This window comes from Culex pipiens, chromosome 1, assembly GCF_016801865.2.
Source record: "Culex pipiens pallens isolate TS chromosome 1, TS_CPP_V2, whole genome shotgun sequence".
Lineage (NCBI taxonomy): Eukaryota > Metazoa > Arthropoda > Insecta > Diptera > Culicidae > Culex > Culex pipiens.
This window is the reverse complement of record NC_068937.1, coordinates 6345304-6370479: the sequence shown is the minus strand read 5'-3', so window position 1 is coordinate 6370479 and position 25176 is coordinate 6345304. Positions and strand designations below refer to the sequence as shown.

General features: G+C 32.2%; 2 protein-coding genes across 6 annotated transcripts in view; one reads left to right on the top strand and one right to left on the bottom strand.

Moving 5' to 3' along the window:
- The window catches only part of LOC120422065 (tRNA dimethylallyltransferase), a 246745-nt gene that overhangs the window by 10725 nt on the left and 210844 nt on the right, over positions 1–25176 (bottom strand). Inside the window, exons 5-8 of one of the 5 annotated variants that reach the window (XM_052706666.1) lie at positions 24213–24316; positions 23887–24145; positions 18081–18374; positions 13352–13429 (exon numbers count right to left, since the gene is read on the bottom strand). In XM_052706666.1, coding sequence (XP_052562626.1) covers positions 13352–13429; positions 18081–18374; positions 23887–24145; positions 24213–24316 — 735 coding nt within the window. Of the gene's footprint in view, positions 1–13236; positions 13430–18056; positions 18375–23886; positions 24146–24212; positions 24317–25176 lie in introns of those variants that run through there. The other 4 variants (XM_052706665.1, XM_052706669.1, XM_052706667.1 and 1 more) reach the window with 4 other exon arrangements.
- LOC120422064 (sodium-dependent neutral amino acid transporter B(0)AT3) lies at positions 2165–12958 on the top strand. The gene is made up of 9 exons (XM_039585404.2): positions 2165–2328; positions 5370–5680; positions 5811–6415; positions 6475–6722; positions 6775–6885; positions 7095–7298; positions 7356–7513; positions 11828–12091; positions 12157–12958. The coding sequence occupies exons 1-9, from the start codon at positions 2236–2238 to the stop codon at positions 12356–12358; spliced, it is 2196 nt and encodes a 731-aa protein (XP_039441338.2). The 5' UTR covers positions 2165–2235; the 3' UTR covers positions 12359–12958.

The window sequence follows — 25176 nt, the reverse complement described above, 5'->3', positions numbered from 1 at the left end:
TTTTTTAAATTCTGTTAATTTTTCGAATGATTTTGATTTTCTAAATCTGGTCATTTTTAATATTTTCTTAAGTTTTCTCAATTTGGTTAAATTTCAAAATCTCGTTAATTTTCTAAATTTTGTTAACTTTTTAAATTTTGAAAATTGTGGTAATTTTTCCATTTTTTGTAATTGTTTTAACTTTTTTTAAATTTTGTTTTTTTTTTAAATTTTGGTAATTTTCTATTTTTTTTAAATTATGTAAATTTTCTAAATTTTGTTAATTTTCCAAATTTTTTAAATGATGTTAATATTCTAAATCTCTTAATTTTTATATTTTCTTAAGTTTTCTAAATTTTGTTTAATTTCAAAACCTCGTTAATTTTCTATTTATTTTGTTTTCTAAATTTTGTTCATTTTCTAATTTTGTTAATTTTCTCAAATCTGTTAATTTTCCTAATGATGTTAATTTTCTAAATCTGGTAATTTTTATATTTTCCTAAGTTAATTTTCAAAATTTTGTTAACCTTGGCCATTGTGATAATTTTGCCATTTTTAGTAATTTTTCCAACTTTTTTTTTAAATTTTGAGATTTTTGTGTTTTATTAAACTTTGTTGATTTACCAGATCTTCAAAATTTTGTTAATTTTGTGAATTTTCTAAAATCTGTTAATTTTTAAAAATTCGTTAGTTTTCTAAATTTTGTGAAAAATTAAATCTTGTTAACTTTCTGATTTTTTAATAATTTTGTAAATTTTGACAATTGTGATAATTTTGCCAATTTCTTCAATTATTCCAAAATTGTTTTTTTTAAATTTTGATTGTTTTAATTTTGTTTATTTTCCAAATTTTCTTAATTATGTTAATTTTCTAAATTTTGTTCGTTTTCTAAAATCTGTTAACTTTCATATTTTCTTTAGCTTTCTAAATTTTGTTAAATTTCAAAATCATGATAATTTTCTAAATTTTGTTAATCTTTGACAATTTTGACAATTTTGTCAATTTTAAAAATTTTGACAATTTTTAAAATTTTGAAAATTTTGAGCATTTTGACAATTTTGACAATTTTGCAGAATTTCTGATTTAAAGTATTTTAAAATTCATACGATATCAGAAACAATTCCATCGGGTCGCAACGAGTGTCATAAAATTCAGGAGCCACCCAAGTCGTCTAAGGCAATTTCACGGGTGGTGCCGTGAGCGGCGTGATTTACGCACTTTTGGGGCAACATCCGGGCTTTCATCACAGCTGGCCATGACCATCATATCTTGGTGGGGAGGGTGGAAAAACCATCAAATTCAGAACCGCACACGGGCTACTTAGGTTTTTTGTTCTTTTTTCGACGAGGGAAGAAAGTCTTCCACCGGATGTTGACGTTCTGATTAATTGGATGGCTTTTAAATCCTGTCAAGGTTCTTTTTATTTTTTGTCTTGTTTTGTTGTCTCCATCGTTGATGGTGACAACCGGATGTGGACCCCACTTGGTTGAAAAGAATGGCGCAGATCCAATTGAATCAATTTAGGAGCTTTTCCGTTCCCACTGAAAAAGGTTCGTTGATCCTCCGGCAATGTTGCCACATTGTAGCGCCGCTCCCCATCTGTTGAATGGAAAGATATTCAAAAAGGAGATAACAGGGACGAAAGTGAATAAATAAACACCCAGCCATTTCGTCTTGTAAAGTGGGATCATAGCACCCTCTGACTTGACTTGACTTGACCTGGCAGCGATTGAGAAGGGGGTTCGTTTGGAGTTGAACTGACATTACCATGGAGACGCATGGTGTTTTTTAAACTTTGACTCACTAGCACATTTGCACCGGCAGCACCAGCTATCAAATCACTAGCACCAAGCACAACAAAATAATCAAATTTCAACAGTGAAAAGATTTCAAAACAAGATGACATCAGCACTCAATGAGCACCACCGTTAGCACCAACCACCAAAAAAGCACTAACAAAAAGAGAGCACCACTAGCACCAACCAATCCGTGTGTTATGAGTGTTTTGTTTGAGTGTGTGTGTGTTTACCATAAAATCCCGTAAAAAAGAGTTGTTTCAAAACAAATCCATTCCTGCCTGCCTGCCTGCGAAAAAAAAATCACAACCAAAAAAAAAAAGTTACAAAAATCACCCACACACACCGAAGTTTGTGCACGTGAGCACCAGCCACCACCTTCACATCAAAACAGCAACAGACGAAAGAGTTTTTAGCCTAAATCTCTGCAAACTTCCCGTCATCTTACAAACAAAAAAACATGGCCAACACGGCGCATTTATTTCGTAGACAAAGCTCGCGCGATTTGATCCAGCAGGCGACGGTGCGCAGCTTGGATGAGCTAGAGCTAAGGGTTAGTATAGCTTGAGATTAATTAAAAATACATTAATTTTGGAAATATTTGGTATGCGTCACGAGAATGGTAATTTTTTTTTATTTAAAAGGAATGTTTATTTTTTTTACACCAAAATAAATGCTTCATTTTGGTTTTACTACCAGAAAAGAAAAAAAGCCATACATTTAGTCAAATAAAAATAATTAGGTTTTGGATAATAATTTCAACTAAAAGCAAAAATGGAAATGAAAATACTCACAATAAATTAAAAAATGTGTAAAGGAAATAAAAAAAAAAAACTCAACTATAAAACAAAAATCTAAAATGCCAAAAAAGACAAAAATGACAAAAATGACAAAAATGACAAAAATGACAAAAATGACAAAAATGACAAAAATGACAAAAATGACAAAAATGACAAAAATGACAAAAATGACAAAAATGACAAAAATGACAAAAATGACAAAAATGACAAAAATGACAAAAATGACAAAAATGACAAAAATGACAAAAATGACAAAAATGACAAAAATGACAAAAATGACAAAAATGACAAAAATGACAAAAATGACAAAAATGACAAAAATGACAAAAATGACAAAAATGACAAAAATGACAAAAATGACAAAAATGACAAAAATGACAAAAATGACAAAAATGACAAAAATTACAAAAATTACAAAAATGACAAAAATGACAAAAATGACCAAAATGACAAAAATGACAAAAATGACAAAAATGACAAAAATGACAAAAATGACAAAAAATGACAAAAAATGACAAAAATGACAAAAATGACAAAAATGACATAAATGACAAAAATGACAAAAATGACAAAAATGACAAAAATGACAAAAATGACAAAAATTACAAAAATTACAAAAATTACAAAAATTACAAAAATTACAAAAAATACAAAAATGACAAAAATGACAAAAATGACCAAAATGACAAAAAATGACAAAAATGACAAAAATGACAAAAATTGACAAAAATTGACAAAAATTACAAAATGACAAAAATGACAGAAATGACAAAAATGACAAAAATGACAAAAATGACAAAAATGACAAAAATGACAAAAATGACAAAAATGACAAAAATGACAAAAATGACAAAAATGACAAAAATGACAAAAATGACAAAAATGACAAAAATGACAAAAATGACAAAAATGACAAAAATGACAAAAATGACAAAAATGACAAAAATGACAAAAATGACAAAAATGACAAAAATGACAAAAATGACAAAAATGACAAAAATGACAAAAATGACAAAAATGACAAAAATGACAAAAATGACAAAAATGACAAAAATGACAAAAATGACAAAAATGACAAAAATGACAAAAATGACAAAAATGACAAAAATGACAAAAATGACAAAAATGACAAAAATGACAAAAATGACAAAAATGACAAAAATGACAAAAATGACAAAAATGACAAAAATGACAAAAATGACAAAAATGACAAAAATGACAAAAATGACAAAAATGACAAAAATGACAAAAATGACAAAAATAACAAAAATGACAAAAATGACAAAAATGACAAAAATGACAAAAATGACAAAAATTACAAAAATTACAAAAATTACAAAAATTACAAAAATGACAAAAATGACAAAAATGACAAAAATGACAAAAATGACAAAAATGACAAAAATGACAAAAATGACAAAAATGACCAAAATGACAAAAATGACAAAAATGACAAAAATGACAAAAATGACAAAAATGACCAAAATGACAAAAATGACCAAAATGACAAAAATGACAAAAATGACAAAAATGACAAAAATGACAAAAATGACAAAAATGACAAAAATGACAAAAATGACAAAAATGACAAAAATGACAAAAATGACAAAAATGACCAAAATGACAAAAATGACCAAAATTACAAAAATGACAAAAATGACAAAAATGACAAAAATGACAAAAATGACAAAAATGACAAAAATGACAAAAATGACAAAAATGACAAAAATGACAAAAATGACAAAAATGACAAAAATGACAAAAATGACAAAAATGACAAAAATGACAAAAATGACAAAAATGACAAAAATGACAAAAATGACAAAAATGACAAAAATGACAAAAATTACAAAAAAGACAAAAATGACCAAAAAGACCAAAATGACAAAAATGACAAAAATGACAAAAATGACAAAAATGACAAAAATGACAAAAATGACAAAAATGACAAAAAATGACAAAAATGACAAAAATGACAAAAATGACAAAAATGACAAAAATGACAAAAATGACAAAAATTACAAAAATTACAAAAATTACAAAAATTACAAAAATTACAAAAATTACAAAAAATACAAAAAAATGTTTTTGGTTAAAAAAAAAGCTCTAGAAATCAATAACTCAAGGATACAAAACAACCAATGCACCACGGGTTTCTTATGTACATATAACCTTTTGAAAAAGTAAGCGAGAATTGATATTTATTTGATAACTTATCGTGAATAATTAAATAACTAATCGTGAATAAGATATAAAACAACTAAAAACGCAGCAGTCTTCGCTTTCCGAATCCCCCTTGACATTTCTCCGCTCCACATTCCGAGAGCAAACTCCTCTCACTTTCCCGTCAAAAATGCCCCAGCACCAGCCGACCTTCTTCCAAGCGGACCGCTGGTGCCGGGAACGGATGGAGGCAGCCCGCCGAGCGCGCCTGTCCCACCGCGCCCAGTGGCACGAAGTGCACGCCCTCCAGGACGCAACCCGAAGCCGGATTTCCGCCGTCTACGAATCCACCGGTTACGGACGCCGCCCGGTCGAAAATTTGTCCCGACTGGCCGAGCTGAACATTTCCCCGGAGTGGCCGTCGGGCGGAGTCCCGCGCACTTCCACCGGCACCGTTGGCCGGTTCGCTTGGAGGCCGCTGGAGCGAGTGGAAGTGGCCCACCCGAGGCCGGGCCATTTCAGCAAGTGGCCTGTGACGCATACCAAATGAACGCATGAATAAATCATTGTTTTTGTTGACAAAATTTGACGTTTCTCTGTTGTTTTGTTTTTGTTTTGATTTCGAACAAAGGAACTCCGAAGTCGACTGGTGCGGGCGGAAAATGGCAGTGGCGGACCGGGTGGGGGCCGGAGCGTGGCCTACGGGGCCACCAACCAGGCCTTCATCTCCGACGATGACCCACCGATGGCACGGATTTTGGACCTGGACATGGGGCCGGCGTCGGCGCCACCGACGGGACCGAAGGGAGCTGGGGGAAAGTTGGCAGCGCAAATGTCCGTGCACGAGCAGATTGTGGCGGCCGAGCAGGCCGCGGCGGAAAGGCCAGAGGATGATCGGGAAGCCTGGGACAGCAAGTGGACGTTCCTGTTGGCGACCATAGGGTAAGGTGGCGGATTGCTTTTTCTTGGTTTCGGTTCTGTTCAAACTAGACCTGAAATCGCCTCCAGTATGGTCACACCGGATGTTCCGGATACCGGTTCCCATGTCATCAAATATTCTTTCTCCCCTTAGTTACGCCGTCGGCCTCGGCAACGTGTGGCGCTTCCCGTATCTGGCGCAGAAAAATGGCGGCGGAGCCTTCCTGGTGCCGTACTTTGTGATGCTGCTGCTGCAGGGCATTCCGATCTTCTACCTGGAGCTGGCGATCGGCCAACGGCTGCGGAAGGGCGCGATCGGAGTGTGGCACCAGGTGTCCCCGTATCTCGGGGGGATCGGCATTTCGTCCGCCTTTGTGAGCTACATTGTGGCGCTGTACTACAACACGATCATCGCGTGGTGCCTGATCTACCTGGTGCACAGCGTCGAGTCGCCGCTGCCGTGGGCCGAGTGCCCGAAGCGGTTGTACAAGAACTTTACCTACGACATTGAGCCGGAGTGCGTGGTGTCGTCGCCGACCAAGTACTACTGGTACAGGGAGACGTTGAAGGCGTCGCCGAGCGTGAACGAGCCGGAGGATATCAACTACAACGTGGCGATCGCGCTGATCACGGCCTGGTTCCTGGTGTACATGTGCATGGTACAGGGCATCACGGAGTCCAGCAAGATCGTGTACATTACGGCGATCTTCCCGTACGTGGTGCTGATCATCTTCTTCTTCCGCGGGATCACGCTGAAGGGTGAGTGAAGTTAGCCCTATCATAAGCTAGTAGTGTTCACGATCTTCAACACTTTGCAGGTGCCTCGGACGGCGTAATGCACCTCTTTACACCGCGCTGGGAGTCGATCCTGGAGCCGGTGGTGTGGCTGGAGGCCGGCACGCAGATCTTCTTCTCGCTGGGGCTGGCCTTCGGCGGACTGATCGCGTTCAGCTCGTACAATCCGGCCAACAACAACTGCTACCGGGACGCGCTGGTGGTGTCCTTCACGAACTGCAGCACCAGCATGTTCGCCGGAGTGGTGGTCTTTTCCGTGATCGGATTCAAGGTAAGATCGTCGAGCTAGTGAAGATCCCAACTGATCGCGTACTCCTTTTCAGGCCCACTCGATCTTCGACTCGTGCGTGGAGGAACGAACCGCGCTGATGGCGCTGAACAAGACGGCCGAAGCCGACCTCCCCGTTTGCGATCTTCAGAAGGAACTCGAAAACGTAAAGCCCCTCCTCCTCTTGATCGTCGATCGTGTAGTCGTGTTCAATGTTGTTGCCAACCGGTTTGTTGTTCTGTCCTATAACCAAGAGCTAACCTCACTTTCTTCCGCGATCGCTTCAACCCTCTCGCTTAGTAGCTACTTTTTTCTTAGTAGATTTTCGATCGTAGCTTGTGATCTCCACCTTACTAACCCTAATCTTAACGACAGAGTGCCTCCGGAACCGGCCTGGCGTTCATCATCTTCACCGAGGCGATCAACCAGTTTCCGGCGGCCCAGCTGTGGGCCGTCCTGTTCTTCCTGATGCTGTTCACGCTCGGCATCGATTCGCAGTTTGGGACGCTCGAGGGCGTGACCACCTCGCTCGTGGACATGAAGCTCTTTCCGAACGTGCCGAAGGAGGTCATCACGGGGGTAAGTAACCCTTCAAGGTTATGGGTGATCGTACGTACTAATACGCTTTTCATTTAGGGTCTCTGCCTGTCGTGCAGCATTCTGTCGATGTGCTTTGCGAACGGCGCTGGAAGTTACATCTTCCAGCTGATGGACAGCTTCGCCGGAAGTTACACGCTGCTGATCATAGCGTTCTTTGAGTGCATCGGGGTTAGCTATATTTACGGGATTAAGAGGTAGGATTGGAATAAATTTTAGGTAAAAATTATTAACCAAAATATACATAAAAGTACACTTTTGACAATTTTGACAATTTTGACAATTTTGACAATTTTGACAATTTTGACAATTTTGACAATTTTGACAATTTTGACAATTTTGTCAATTTTGTCAATTTTGACAATTTTGAAAATTTTGACAATTTTGACAATTTTGACAATTTTGACAATTTTGACAATTTTGACAATTTTGACAATTTTGACAATTTTGACAATTTTGACAATTTTGACAATTTTGACAATTTTGACAATTTTGACAATTTTGACAATTTTGACAATTTTGACAATTTTGACAATTTTGACAATTTTGTCAATTTTGTCAATTTTGACAATTTTGACAATTTTGAAAATTTTGACAATTTTGACAATTTTGACAATTTTGACAATTTTGACAATTTTGACAATTTTGACAATTTTGACAATTTTGACAATTTTGACAATTTTGACAATTTTGACAATTTTGACAATTTTGACAATTTTGACAATTTTGACAATTTTGACAATTTTGACAATTTTGACAATTTTGGCAATTTTGACAATTTTGACAATTTTGACAATTTTGTCAATTTTGACAATTTTGACAATTTTGACAATTTTGACAATTTTGACAATTTTGACAATTTTGGCAATTTTGACAATTTTGACAATTTTGACAATTTTGACAGTTTTGACAATTTTGACAGTTTTGACAATTTTGACAATTTTGACAATTTTGACAATTTTGACAATTTTGACAATTTTGACAATTTTGACAATTTTGACAATTTTGACAATTTTGACAATTTTGACAGTTTTGACAATTTTGACAATTTTGACAATTTTGACAATTTTGACAATTTTGACAATTTTGACAATTTTGATAATTTTGACAATTTTGACAATTTTGAAATTTTGACAATTTTGACAATTTTGACAATTTTGTCAATTTTGACAATTTTGACAATTTTGACAATTTTGACAATTTTGACAATTTTGACAATTTTGACAATTTTGTCAATTTTGTCAATTTTGACAATTTTGACAATTTTGACAATTTTGACAATTTTGACAATTTTGACAATTTTGACAGTTTTGACAGTTTTGACAATTTTGACAATTTTGACAATTTTGACAATTTTGACAATTTTGACAATTTTGACAATTTTGACAATTTTGACAATTTTGACAGTTTTGACAATTTTGACAATTTTGACAATTTTGACAATTTTGACAATTTTGACAATTTTGACAATTTTGACAATTTTGACAATTTTGACAATTTTGACAATTTTGACAATTTTGAAAATTTTGACAATTTTGACAATTTTGACAATTTTGACAATTTTGTCAATTTTGACAATTTTGTCAATTTTGACAGTTTTGACAATTTTGACAATTTTGACAATTTTGACAATTTTGTCAATTTTGACAATTTTGACAATTTTGACAATTTTGACAATTTTGACAATTTTGACAATTTTGTCAATTTTGACAATTTTGACAATTTTGACAATTTTGACAATTTTGACAATTTTGACAATTTTGACAATTTTGACAATTTTGACAATTTTGACAATTTTGACAATTTTGACAATTTTGACAATTTTGACAATTTTGACAATTTTGTCAATTTTGTCAATTTTGACAATTTTGACAATTTTGACAATTTTGACAATTTTGACAATTTTGACAATTTTGACAATTTTGACAATTTTGACAATTTTGACAATTTTGACAATTTTGACAATTTTGACAATTTTGACAATTTTGACAATTTTGACAATTTTGACAATTTTGACAATTTTGACAATTTTGACAATTTTGACAATTTTGGCAATTTTGACAATTTTGACAATTTTGACAATTTTGTCAATTTTGACAATTTTGACAATTTTGACAATTTTGTCAATTTTGACAATTTTGAAAATTTTGACAATTTTGACAATTTTGACAATTTTGACAATTTTGTCAATTTTGTCAATTTTGTCAATTTTGACAGTTTTGACAATTTTGACAATTTTGACAATTTTGACAATTTTGTCAATTTTGTCAATTTTGACAATTTTGACAATTTTGACAATTTTGACAATTTTGACAATTTTGTCAATTTTGACAATTTTGACAATTTTGACAATTTTGACAATTTTGACAATTTTGACAATTTTGACAATTTTGACAATTTTGACAATTTTGACAATTTTGACAATTTTGTCAATTTTGTCAATTTTGACAATTTTGAAAATTTTGAAAATTTTGACAATTTTGACAATTTTGACAATTTTGACAATTTTGACAATTTTGACAATTTTGACAATTTTGACAATTTTGACAATTTTGACAATTTTGACAATTTTGACAATTTTGACAATTTTGACAATTTTGACAATTTTGACAATTTTGACAATTTTGACAATTTTGACAATTTTGACAATTTTGACAATTTTGACAATTTTGACAATTTTGACAATTTTGACAATTTTGTCAATTTTGTCAATTTTGACAATTTTGACAATTTTGACAATTTTGACAATTTTGACAATTTTGTCAATTTTGACAATTTTGACAATTTTGACAATTTTGACAATTTTGACAATTTTGACAATTTTGACAATTTTGACAATTTTGACAATTTTGACAATTTTGACAATTTTGACAATTTTGACAATTTTGACAATTTTGTCAATTTTGACAATTTTGACAATTTTGACAATTTTGACAATTTTGACAATTTTGACAATTTTGACAATTTTGACAATTTTGACAATTTTGACAATTTTGACAATTTTGACAATTTTGACAATTTTGACAATTTTGACAATTTTGACAATTTTGACAATTTTGACAATTTTGACAATTTTGACAATTTTGACAATTTTGGCAATTTTGACAATTTTGACAATTTTGACAATTTTGTCAATTTTGACAATTTTGACAATTTTGACAATTTTGACAATTTTGACAATTTTGACAATTTTGGCAATTTTGACAATTTTGACAATTTTGACAATTTTGACAGTTTTGACAGTTTTGACAGTTTTGACAATTTTGACAATTTTGACAATTTTGACAATTTTGACAATATTTACAATTTTGACAATTTTGACAATTTTGACAATTTTGACAATTTTGACAATTTTGACAATTTTGACAGTTTTGACAGTTTTGACAGTTTTGACAATTTTGACAATTTTGACAATTTTGACAATTTTGACAATTTTGACAATTTTGACAATTTTGACAATTTTGACAATTTTGAAATTTTGACAATTTTGACAATTTTGACAATTTTGACAATTTTGACAATTTTGACAATTTTGACAATTTTGACAATTTTGACAATTTTGACAATTTTGACAATTTTGACAATTTTGACAATTTTGACAATTTTGTCAATTTTGACAATTTTGACAATTTTGACAATTTTGACAATTTTGACAATTTTGACAATTTTGACAGTTTTGACAGTTTTGACAATTTTGACAATTTTGACAATTTTGACAATTTTGACAATTTTGACAATTTTGACAATTTTGACAATTTTGACAATTTTGACAATTTTGACATTTTGACAATTTTGACAATTTTGACAATTTTGACAATTTTGACAATTTTGACAATTTTGACAATTTTGACAATTTTGACAATATTGACAATTTTGACAATTTTGACAATTTTGACAATTTTGACAATTTTGACAATTTTGACAATTTTGACAATTTTGTCAATTTTGTCAATTTTGTCAATTTTGACAGTTTTGACAATTTTGACAATTTTGACAATTTTGACAATTTTGACAATTTTGACAATTTTGACAATTTTGACAATTTTGACAATTTTGACAATTTTGACAATTTTGACAATTTTGACAATTTTGACAATTTTGTCAATTTTGTCAATTTTGACAATTTTGACAATTTTGTCAATTTTGTCAATTTTGACAATTTTGAAAATTTCGAAAATTTCGAAAATATTGAAAACTTTGACAATTTTGACAATTTTGAAAATTTTGAAAATTTTGAAAATTTTGAAAATTTTGACAATTTTGAAAATTTTGACAATTTGAAAATTTTGACAATTTTGACAATTTTGACAATTTTGACAATTTTAACAATTTTAACAATTTTGACAATTTTCATTATTTGTATTTATTTTGTAATTTTTGTCATTAGTTATCATATGTTTATCTGTGATGGAAGTGTCTCAAAACTGACAGCTGTTTGTTTACCTTGCAAAAATAATCAAACACACTCGAACAAAGAGAGTAATTTCTGGGTTAAAATTCCCCCCTTCCAGATTCGCCGACGACATCGAGCTGATGACCGGTTCGCGACCCCATCTCTACTGGATGCTGTGCTGGAAGTACATCTCCCCCATTGCCATGCTGACGATCCTGGTGGCGTCCTTTATCGAGCTGGCTTCCGAGGGAAGCAGCTATCCGGGCTGGAACCCGCTGACCGGCAACACGGACAACCTCGAGTGGCCCCACTGGTGCGTGGTGGTCGCGATTTTGCTCGTTTGCGTGTCCATCCTGTGGATTCCCGGCGTGGCCATCTGTCGGTGAGTAGCGGCAACTCGCAGCTGTCAAAACAGAGGGCGGCCTCTACTGTTGATTTTTTTTCTAGGTTATGTGGCATCAACATAATCGAGGACACCGAGCCGGCCTGGTTCCCGTCGGCGGAACTGCGGGACTCGCACGGGATTGTGCCGCACGAGCCGACGGATATTGAGATTTCGCTGTTTTGCATCCGGCCGGATGGGTCGGAGGGGCTTTGCTGTCCGACTTACGGAACGAGGGAGCAGCCGCTGGACGAGGAGGAAGAGTAAGGTGGGAAGGCGAGGGGGACAGGAAAACGAAGAGTGACAGATGACAATAAGGAAAGGGGTTAGTTAGGGGAGGAAAGTAAACAAAACATATTCAAATTATGACGAGAAGGTAAACAAAGAGAAAAGCTGTTGAAGTTTAATTTGACAGTCCACGTTTTTTGTTCATAAATTTACCAAACATTCAATTCAGCTGTCAGAACGAGCTGTCAAAGTTATTTATACGTTCAAAAAGATTAACTCATTTAGGACTATTATTGTCCTATAAATTTTAAACTAAAAAAAAACAAATTGATTTTGATTTTAGAACGAACTGTTAAGCAAAGGCAACCAACAGAAGCGCACGTAAATAAAAGTGAAAACAAACAGCAACTATAGTTAAGGTCACTAATAAGCGTCGTTAAGTGAGAATAACAAAACAATAAACACATCCCAATAAAAGGGAAAAAACCTTGTAAATGTTGGTCGTAGTTTTGATCGGTAATATTAAAAGTGACATTAAAAAAACAACAACAAGACTATAAAAAAACTAATAATCTATCGTGAGGAAAACAACAAGAATTATACAATATATATACTTACCTTAAAGCAAATAGTTATTTATACCGGACGGGTTAAACTTGCAAAGTGCCCCTCTCATATCATTTAAAAGAAACCCGTTGATGCGGAAGAGTAAAAACCACACGTAAATCAATGCAGCTCTCTCGACTATAGACGATTATACAAAGGAAAACACACAATACCATAGAACTACCATAGGAATTTACCGTATATTATATAGTGTAGAAAACTTTGACAGGCGCGAGTTTAGGTTTCCCGGCCCGATCCAAGTAGGCTACACCAGTCAAAACAAATCATCCAAGTATACCGTGTTCGCACCAGGAAGTCATTTTAAACCGAAATCAACCATTCGCCGTATTGTTTTGAGACCCGAGCAAAAGCTGTGACTGCGAGGAAAAAAAAAACAAAAGTTGTTTGCACACTGCAAAATCTTACCAGAATATCTAGTTGTGGCACCGATACGTATTTACAGTACATTTTAAGGGTTGACCGACCGAAAAGGGCAATATAAAACTGTAAAAAAATATACATTTACCATTAACAAAAAAAACCTTAGAATTAACGCAAATATTAGATGTTACTCGAACAAACGTGGCTGTTTTAACCCCCCTTAATCGTTGCCAAACAACCTGGGAAGAGTTTGAATTTGCACCATATCGGCACCATCCGGCGCCAACTTTGACCACCGATCTCGGTTTTAACGCTAATTGTTAATTTATAGTTAAAAGTTCGTTACGTGAAACCTGCACCACCGTCCGTCTGCCAAGCTGTCGCGCACTTTTTCTTCTTCTGTGATTATCGTGATTGTTGGCCGCTGGCATTTTTGATTACAGTAATTTTTACGTTAGTGCATAATATCTTGTTAAGTACTCTCTTCTCTACTATACCGACTGTGTTACATGTGTGTGTGTGAATGCGCGTGAAAGAGATGGAAACGAAAAGGAAGTTGCCTGCGTACTACCTAGTTGTTAAGCAACGGGATTTCTGGTTGACGTTTTGGTTCGAGGCTGCGGTGTTAATCGGATTACTTTCCCAACGCATTGCTCGTGATTATGTCGCAAAATTATAGGTTATGTCGTCGCACTTGCGTCTCGGTAGTCAACATTGAATCTCATAAAAAATATATGCATTCATTTAATTTTAACTATAAAAAATATATTTTATTGTTTTAATTTAGCAAGTTTTGTTTTATTTACGCATTGGTTCTACAAGTTTTGTTTTCTATTTTTCCGTTTTGTTTTAGAATTTAAATTTGGCAAACTATGTTATTTTTAAATTATGATCAGCCAGCTTTGTTATCAAATTACGAATTTTATGTGAATTGAGCAAACCTTATTTTGTTTAGTTTTTTTCTAAATAAAATTCAGCAAACTTTGTTTTCAGTTTAATTTAAAAAAAATGTTTTTACATCAAAATTTATTAAACTCCGTTCTTTTTGATTATTTATTAATTAATTTTATTTTGTAATTTAACAAATTTTGTTATCAATTAGAGTTTAGATTGTTTTTTATATTGTTACCAGATAAGTTTTTCATTTAAAAATGTTTAAAGATTAAAATTATTTTTTTGGTCTTTAATCTGAAATTTGCAAACCTTAGTTTTTATTTTATTCACCAAGTTTAGTTTTATTTTCATAAAAAAGTGCTTAAATTCAGCAAACTTTGTTATTATTAATTGTTTTACTCAACAAGTATTTTTTATTTTTTACTGAACAAATTTTGTTTCTAAATTAAAATTTAGTAAACTCAGTTCTCTTAATGTTTTCTCTTAATTAGAATTTAACAAACCTTGTTTTTGTTGAGTTTGTTTTTTCTTAGTTTTTTTCAACAGGTTTTTTATTGAACAAATAATGTTATTAAATTACAATTTAGCAAATTCTGTTAATTTTAAATTGTCATAAAAAACTTTATTTTATTTAAAAAAAATTGTATTTTATTTGAATTTAGCCAAACTTTGTTTTTTTTCTTAGAAAAAATGTTGTTAAATTAAAATCTAGCAAACTTTGTTTTTTCAAACTAGTTTTAATCACAAAGTTTTGTTTTTTTTTTTGAACAAATAGAAGAATTGAACAAATTTTGTTTTTAAAATTAAAATTTAGCAAACTGAGTTCTTTTTTTTAATTTTGATTAATAAGCTTTGTTTTTTTCAACTAAGCAAATTTTGTTCAACTAACCATTTTTTGTTAAGTCTAGTTTTTTTTAATTAAAAAATGTTTTAAATTATAATTGAACAAACTTTGTTTTTTCTTAGTTTTTTTTTCAACAGGTTTTTTATTGAACAAATAATGTTATTAAATTACAATTTAGCAAACTCTGTTAATTTTAAATTGTCACAAAAAACTTTATTTTATTTAATAAATTTTGTATTTTATTTGAATTTAGCCAAACTTTGTTTTTTTTTCTTTAAAAAAAATGTTGCAAACTTTATTTTTAAAACTAGTTTGAACCACAAAGTTTTGTTTTTTTTTTAACAAATTGAAGAATTGAACATTTTGTTTTTAACATTAAAATTTAGCAAACTGAGTTCTTTTTTTAAATTTTGATTAAAAAGCTTTGTTTTTCAACTAAACAAATTTTGTTTTGTTATTTAAATTTATCAAACCTTATTTTTTTATTCAGCTAGTTTAGATTTTTATTTTTAAAAAATGTTTGCAATTAAAATTAAGCAATTTTAGTTTTTTGTTTTCTTTTGTTTTTTTTTTCAATAAGTTTTGTTTTTTGAATGAACAAATTTTGTTTTTGAATTAAAATTTTGCAAACTCTGTTCTTTTAAAAATTTATCAACAAGCTATGATTAGCTTTTTACGCTTTTTTTTTTTGTTTGAATTGGGTGCTAAAATGAAGGTTAAATTGGTGATATTGTTGGTCACAACGACAAAGCTTTTTTTCCTGAGTACAATGACACTTTGTACGACGGCAAAGGATTTAAAATTTGCTTATTTTTTGCATTCAAATGAAAACAAAAAAGTGATCAGAAATGGTTTTCTATCGTGCTTTTTACCGTTGTCCATAAAAATGGTCACAGGGCTTTAGGACTCAATTTGGCAAAGATTTTTATCCTGTTCAGCAAGTTTAGTTTTTTTAATTTTTTTTTCTAAAATTTAGCAAACTTTGTTATTTTTAATACCATTATTTTAAAAAAATGTTTTTTTAAAAATTGAACAAATTTAGTTTTAAAATCAAAATTTAGCAAACCTAGTTCCTTTTAATTTATTTAGCATCGGCATTTGCAAGACGCCCCTCTACCAAAAGGCAATTTCCTTTTAAATTTCTGTTTTTTTTAGAATTTAACAAGTTTTGTTTGTTTATTTTTTTCCGCAAGCCTAGTTTTTTTTTAAATTTTAAAAATATTGCTGAATTTAAATTGAGGAAACCTTCTTTTTTCTTAGTTTTTTTTTTCAACAGTTTTTTTCATTGAACAAAATACGTCATTGAATTAAAATTAGGTAAACTATGTTCTTTTTAAATTGTTATCAAAAAGCTTAGTTTTTTATTCAACAAATTTTAAATTTAATTTGGAATTAACAAACTTTAGTTTCAATTTTTTTTTAATTTAGAAATTGTTTTTTTTATTAAAATTTAGCAAGCTTTGTTTTTTAAATAGTTTTGTTCAAAAAGCTTTGTATTTTTTTTTATTGAAAAATTGAACAATTGAACAAAATTTGCTTGAATATTAAATTTAGCAAACTAAGTTCTTTTTGATTTTGATGTATATTTTTCGTTTTTTTTCAATCGGATTTTTTTTATTGAACAAATTATGTTTTTAGAATTTTTTAGCCAACTCTGTTCTTTTTAATTTTTTATCAACAAGCAATGTTTTATCAACAAATTTGGTTTTCAATAAGAATGTAGTAAGTTCAGCTTTTGAATTTCAAGAAAATTGTTTTTAAGTTAATATTTAGCAAACCTTGTTTTATTTAAATTGTATGCAACAGATTTTTTTTTATCTAATTTTGTTTTTGAAATTGACTCTTACATCTCACATTGAATCTTACTAACAAGATTTAAATTATTTGCATCGACTTGATGTGACAACTTTCACAAGTTTGACGTAAACATACAAGTATCACACAGATTTTCTCATTTGTTAAGTTTCATCGAACAAAACGTCAACACCATCAGCAAGAGGTAAACAAAGTTGTAAACAAAACCAAACCAGCCGGCTTGCATTTAGCGAGCAAACTAACGCGTGACAATAACAATGTGTGTAAGTGTGTTTACACCCTTAACTACAACTGATTTATCGGAGGGAAATATTAATCAAAACAAAACTGACAGTTGCGGGCGCCACTTGAGGCGAGCCCGCGCAAACAATGAAAAAAAAAAAAAAAAAACAAAACAATAATTAGTCAAATCGTGGGAGAAAAGCAGAGAGCGAGAGAGAGAGCGAAAAAAACAAAACAATAACAATTAACTAGTTACTATTACACACCTATACTCTACACCGAACAATGGGGAAGAATGGAAAGAGGATGAGAAGGAGCGAAGGGGGGAAGAGTCAAACTAATATGTAAACAAATAGCGCGAGCGCACAAGCGAAAGTGTTGTAAAATTGGCGATTAGGCACAGAAGCTGGGAGAGGGGAAAACAAAAGAACACATGTAATCATGTAACAGACAGCCATTATTTACACAACAATGCCAACATTACGGGGTGGGAAGGAAGGGAGGAAGATTAAGAATCTTGTTGACGACATTTAGTGGTTACAAAAAGGTGGGAACCGGCATCTTTCAAATTTTTTCACACCGCAAAGTTATCATCTTGACGTTGTGAAAACAAAAGTGACAGTTATTAGGTGTCAAAAAAAGCGTGATATTGTTTGGGTTTACCACAACAACTAAAAGAACAAATAAACGAAAGCAAGCATTAATGAAGTTAAAGTCAGCCAGCAAGTTAGGTTATGTTAAGCAATCGAAGCAGGCGGTGAGAGAAAACTTTGTTTTCCGTTAAGTTTTTTGTTTACAACCTTAATAGAAAGTAATCGGTGTACTATTTATGTTGGCACATTTGTTTTAACGTGTAAATCAAAAAACCAGTAAAGAACAATAAACCTGTACTATCGAGCAGCGTCAAGGAGTTTCGGCACAAATGTCACAATACCAAATGTTTTGACACCTGTCAAAACGTCTATTAAAACTAACCTCAAAAAAAGATCAACAGCCCACCTTCTCCTTCTTGTGCTTACTCTGGAGGCACTTTTTGTGGCGGTTCGATTTCAGGTGGTCCGCCCACTGGTACTCGCCTACTATGGTGCGCTGACAGATGTCACAGTGGAATGACGTTTCCTCGTTGAGGCCGGCCCGCGGGCTGGCGTGTTTGGGAAGGGGCGCCAGGATGGTGCTCAGATTGGACTCGTTGGTTCTGGCAAGGTGCGCCTCGATCAGGCGCACGGCCGGACCGGAAACGATCTCCGTCCAGAGGGATACGTCCGTCGTGTCCAGCGGGTAGATTGGGGGGACCTGGTGGGAAAGAAGATGGAAGAAAAGAGCGAGTTTGTCTTTAAATCTTGCTTTAAATTCTTATTATTTTTTTTACAAATATGACAATTTTTCGAAACTGATGTTAATTGTTTTTAAAGTTTTTTATCCGGATATTGGCTTTATTTAGAAAATATCAAATTAAGCAATTGTATTTTTTTTATCAAGAGCGTCCCGGGAAATTCACCCGGAAAATTCCCGGGAATTCCCGTAAATTATTTTTTTCAGTTTCCCGGGAAGTTTACAAATTTTCCGCAATACAAGTGAAAGCATACATTTTTTTATTTTTTTTTGTTATGAAAAAAAAATCCCGGGAAATCCTTAATTTTTCTGCAATAAAAGCAAATGAATAAATTTTCTAAAACTTTTTTAAATTTATTTTAGCTAGGGCGTCCGAAAAAAAATCTGAAAATTTTAGGGAATTTCCGTAATAATTTTTTTTTTCCCGGAAAATTTACAAATTTAATTTCGGGAAATGTTTCAATTTCCCGGGAAATTTACAAATTTTCCGCAATATAAAAGGAAGAATAATTTTCTTAAACTTTTTTTTGAAAGTTTATTTTAACTTGTGCGTCCCGGGAAAAAATCCGGAAAATTTTCGGGAATTTCCGTAATAAAAAAATCTTTTTCCCGGAAAATTCACAAATTTAATTGCGGGAAATTTTTCAGTTTCCTGGTAAATTTACAAATTTTCCGCAATAAAAAAGGAAGTTTACTTTTCATAAACTTTTTTGAAATTAATTTTCGTCTCGGGAAATTTACAAATTTTCTGCAATAAAAACGAAAAATAATTTTCTTACACTTTTTTTGAAAAAATTATTTTAACTGGGGCGTCCCGGGAAAAAATCCAGAAAATTTTCGGGAATTTCCATAATAAAAAATTCTTTTTCCCGGAAAATTTACAAATTTAATTGCGGGAAATTTTTCAGTTTCCCGGGAAATTTGCAAATTTTTCGCAATAAAAAAGGAAGAATAATTTCCTTAAACTTTTTTTTGAAAATTTATTTTAAATAGGGCGTCCCGGGAAAAAATCCGGAACATTTTAGGGAATTTCCGTAATAAAAAAATCTTTTTCTCGGAAATTTACAAATTTTCTGCAATAAAAAAGGATGTATACTTTTCTTAAACTGTTTTCAAATTAATTTTCGTCTCGGGGAAAAATACTGAAAATTCCCGTAAAAAAATATTTTCAGTTTCCCGGGAAATTCACAAATTTTCCGCAATAACAGTGGAGGTATACATTTCCTTAAACATTTTTTGTAATTAATTTTAACTAGAACGTCTCCGGAAAAATACCGCATATTCCCGTAAAACATATTGTCAGTTTCCCGGGAAATTTACAAATTTTCCGCCATAAAAACGGAAGTATATTTTTTCTTAAACTTTTTTGTGATTTATTTTACCTAGAGCGTCCCGGAAAAAAAACCCCGAAAATTTCCGTATTTTTTTTATTTTTAGTTTCCCGAGAAATTTACAAGTTTGAGAAGTTTACATTTTCTAAATGTTTTTTGTGTTTATTTTTAACAAGAGACCTCCGAGAAAAAATCTAGTAAATTCCAGGAATTTCCACAAAAAAAAATTTAATAAAAATCAGACTTTTTTTGAACCAATTGGTAAAAAATCATTGATTGGTTCAATCCAAATCCAAAAAAAAAATCCAATTTAATTTACTGATCCTACTTTATTAACCAGCTCTTCTGAAAACTTAATCTCTAGGATTATGTTATATATTCTTGATGTCCGATACAATTTTCGGAACAATATCCAACAGTTTTATAATTTTTAATATTCTCGAAATTTCCTGGGAAACTATGAAGAAAATTCCGTTGCACGACTAAATTTGACGTGTTAAAATCAACCAAAAATTGTTTTTTTTTCAACTAAGGTTTCATGGGGTAATGATTCAAAAAATCGATTAGATATTCATTTTTAAGTCTCAAGCTTTTAAATAGATTCTTAGTATCACAAAAACAAAAATGAACTGAGAAAATAAATTTAAAAATTAAAATTATTTAAAAATGTTATATTTAATCATTATATTTGTTGACATTATTGACAAATTTAATAGATTTTTTTTGTTTTAAATTAATCAAGTTGTGTTTTTTTTAATTGTTTGAGCTGTGCTTTTAAAAAGTACATTTTTGCTGCAAATATCCATCATAACCAGGATCGAAACAAAATTTATTGATTTTTTTTTTAAAGAAATCGGGCTTTCCCGAAATTTCCCGGAAAATTTGGTTGAAAAATTCCCGTTTCCAAGGATTTTTACAACCAAGATTTAGCCGCAGCTGAACACTCTAAAATAACAAAAATTAGTTTTTGAACTAAAACATAAGTATTTATAAAAAAAAATATGTTTAATTCTCAAGCTATTTTGTTTCTTACAAACTCCACAAAAACGAAAATGTATGAAAAAAATAACAAGAAGAATTAGGCCGATGCAAATATTTAAAAAAGTTTTTGTCCCTCGGCCCTGGCCGAGGTCAAGGGGGGGGGGGGGCAAAAAAATAAAAAAATATAAAAATTTAAATAACAAGCCATAATCTTCACATTTAAATGAAAAAAGTGTTTTAAAATGCATTTTACACTAGTTCAGTTGTTTTGCAATCATTAGTTTTCAAAAAATCTAAGATCTGACAAAAACAAAAATTGTATCGAAAAAAAAGATTTTGCATCGAAAATTTTCAAAAAATTTTAACATTTTTTAATAAACCCAAACATGCTAAAAATGATTTTAAACGCAGGAGAATGTATTTTAATTTGATTTCAGCTGGTTGCCCTTGAATTTTCATCGAAATTTTGAAGTTTATTGTAAATTTTTTTTTTGCCCCCTGATTTTTCGGGCCAATTTTGAAGGGGGGGGGGGGGGTGACAAAAACTTTTAAAAATATTTGTACCAGCCTTATTGATTTAATCAAAAAATTATACACCATATTTTTTTTAACAAATTTAGTTTTTTAAAAGTTTTAATAGATTCTGTTTATTTGAGATTCATCAAGCTCTTTTTTTATTATTCAAGCTTTGATTTTTAAATAAAAAACCATCAAACTTTGTGTATTTTTCCAACCCAATTTTTTAAACAATTCAAGCATTCCAAACAATCAAAAGAAAACATGCTCAAAAAACTTCAACGAAAAAAAAATATAAGAATATAGGCAATCAAACGTCAAAATTACCCCCCACTAGGGGGCGCTGAAACTTGGGGTGATGTTTTCATTATAACCTACAGCGAGTAATTTGATTTGAAATTTGAAATTGTTTTATTTCATCATAAAATCGACATTATTAGCAAATTATGCCATTTTCACGTAAGAAATAAATAGCTTAATTGATATAAACGAACATATTTTTATGATGGCCGATTTAACCTGTTCATTATCTGATTCAAAATAAGGAAATGTTTTAATCAACCAAAATCTAACTAATCAATTGAGAATGAAGATTATTCAAGTGGACAAATATTTTTTAAAGTCACTTCTACCATAAAAGCAAAGCTCTGCTTGAAAAATGGTAATTGGAATGATTTTCAAAATTAGCAATCTAACCTCATTCTCGCGTTTTCAATCCGAATCACAGAATTTTCAATGAAAAAGGCAACTTAGCAAAAAAAATCAAAAAGTCAGTCGATAGAACTTTTTATTTCTTACCTCCTGTTAACTTTTTTTCATTACAAAAGATCAATTTTCTTTTAAAAAACCTTAAAATAGTTTTCACTCCCCTTTGCACTTATCGCGCAAAAACGTAAACGTAACCTTGCACCAAAGTTCTCCTACTCGAATGTAGGTGGCGAATAGAGTTTTTAGCTTTGGTTTTGGGGGCCTATAATTGCTTGTTAACTGGAAATTCCTTTTTCGGCAAAAGCTGGAATCTTCAAACTTGAAGCTATATGAAATTTGTAAAAGAAAACATATCTTGCTAAGATATTTTTTTTCAAATCTGTTCTCCGATCATGTTTTATACGAAACAATGATTCAAACATGGCGTTCTTTTTCAAAAAGGCTTTATTCTTGAAAAAAAAAAAGAAATCAAGACACAATGTAAATAACATAAAATGCCAACAATTATATTATAAATCAAACAAAATTATTAAAATATACAAATTAAAATAATCAGAAAATGGATATCAAATTGAATAAACAATCATCTCTGAAATTAAAATTTTTAGTTAGAATTTATCAAATTTTGTTTTCATAAGACTTTCATTATCAAATTTTGTTTTTTTACGCCCAACTTGATTGACTTTCAATTTCTTTCATCCACATAAAATAAGGAAAACCGTGCTACTCTAAGTTTAATAAATGTACCGAAATCCGATAAATTATAAATTATATAGTCTGACGTGGAAACGCTATGTTGTAGTTGGCACTTGAACAAGTTTTGTTTTTTTAATTATTATAATTATTTCTAGAGTAAATTTCCAAAACAATCTATGAGTTATGGGTATCCTATGCAGATAGGACCTTTTGAAAATTTTATCAAGATTTCCTAACGATATTTTTTCAGTTTATTTAAAGAAATTGCTAAAAATTTTCAATATTTTTTTATTTATAAATAAACTATTGTGTTTTAATAAACAAATTTACAATACTTTTTGAAAATTTCGAAATTTTTATATAAAATAAGCATGCTTTGTTCTTGCTTTAAAATGATTCCTTTTGCTGGAAAATTTAACTAAAGAAATAAAAAAAAACATATTTGGGGATACCGTGGAGATTTTCCCTTATTCTCTTAAAAAAGGGGAGTATTAACACTTTTCGCCTTCAAAATGGTGGTGAGAATCTGATTCAGATGAAATCCTAGGGGGATTACACTCGTAGCTTTTCAATCCTTAATGCATATAATTCGAGAATGTAATAAATACTTGAATAAATATATTTTACACTACGTCCGCCTCGTGTGTTTTCAGCTGAATAATTCCTCAACCCAAATTGAGTGCCAAATCGATACCGGAGCCATTATGAACCAAGGGGTTGGAAACTCTTAGAGCTATAATTATTATGCTAACCAGTATATCAAAATATATGTTAGTATACTTATTATTTCCTTTACATATCGCCAGTATACTAACCAATATACTGAGAGTATCTTAATATACTTACAGTTTATTGCTTTTCGGTTAGTATACTAACAAGTATACTGGAATATCGTAAGTATACTCAGTATTCTTGAATAATATTAGAGTTTCCAGCCCCTTGTTATGAACACGCTTTAAAATTGGTAAATTATAGGGTATCGTGCCGAAAAATGCGCCACAAGGGGCATTTCCCTCCGCTCAAACCCAGCTGTCACGCGATTCCCAATCGCTTCACAATAAAAAAAAATCTTCAAATTTGAGTGATTTAATTATTCATTAGACGCTAACAAGATAATGTTATTGATGAAACGAGGGACACGTGACGTGCAGAAGTGAAAGCCAAAACGAGGGGTGTGTGCACCAGCTGTTTCCGATTCCCTTCCCTTCCCCCCACAAGGATCGTAAAACTTTACGACTCACTTCCCGAGGGCCGTCCACCAGGAAGCGATGGTTGATCCACTTGAGCTGCTTCTTGGAGTAGCGTTGCGTCACCAGCTTCAGGTTGTCCAGACAGCTGCGGAGCAGCGGCAGACCTTCCGGAGGGTTGGCCACACCTTCACCGGTGTTGGCCATGGCCTCCTCGATGAGCCGGTCGTGGTCGCGGTCGTACTTTTCCAGATACCGCACAAACTCCTTGAAGCCGATGCTCTGCAGAATTCCACGGTGGAAGTCGTTGTCACTTGACGAAAAAAATAAATATTTAAGATCGTAGTAGGCGATTAACAGAGATGGTTGACACAACTCACTCGTACGGCTTCACGAAGCGCTCGTAGAACTGACGGATCTCCGCCAGTAGGCCTTGCGCGACCATCGAGTCCACCCGGGAGTTCAGTCGGGCGTTCAGGGTTTCCTGGAAAAAAGAAAGGAGAAGAAGGTCATCCCACGATCAATGACTAAAAGGGCTTTCGCTTTCGCGATGGACCACAAAACCGCAGAATCGATCTCCAACCGTGTTTAATGCTTCAATTGAGCTCATGGGGAAAGTACAGGTGGTGTTCAATTGGAGTTTTTGAACCGTTCGTTCTCGTCGAACTCTTGATGAAATTGCTTGAAAATTGTGCGACTCACTCTACAAGAGTGAGCACGCCGGAAATGCTACAAAAAGTGCTTCAAACCGGTCAATTTGACCAACTAGAAGCGTTGTGTAATTTCCGCTTGGCGGCCATATTGCTTTTTTTGTCAGACCCAACGCAACAGCAGCAAGCCACGTGATTGCGTCTGATTAGGTTTCCCGCGCCATCAGCCGCCGTGGGTTCATTCATTCATTCTTTTTGTTGTTGTTGTGCAGAAAATTGCAACTGTTTATCTTTTGTAGTCACGCACGAGGGGCCAATCATCGTCCAAGTCGGCAAGTCGCCGCCATGACACAGTGACACACTGCAGCTTGCCAGTGCATTCGGCTACGTACAGGCCAACTTGGATTAGAACAGTGCGCGCGGCGTGCATGAAAGTGCCGCGACGGTAATCAATTTTGACAGCTGTCAGTAACGGTGCTACACGGTGACGACTCCATAGAAAGAAAAAGAAATAATTTTTAAAAGTTAAAACAATTAAAAAATACAAAAATGACAAAAATGACAAAAATTACAAAAAATAAAAAAAAATTACAAAAATTCCAAAAATTACAAAAATGACAAAAATGTCAAAAATGACAAAAATTACAAAAAATAAAAAAAATTACAAAAATTCCAAAAATTACAAAAATGGCAA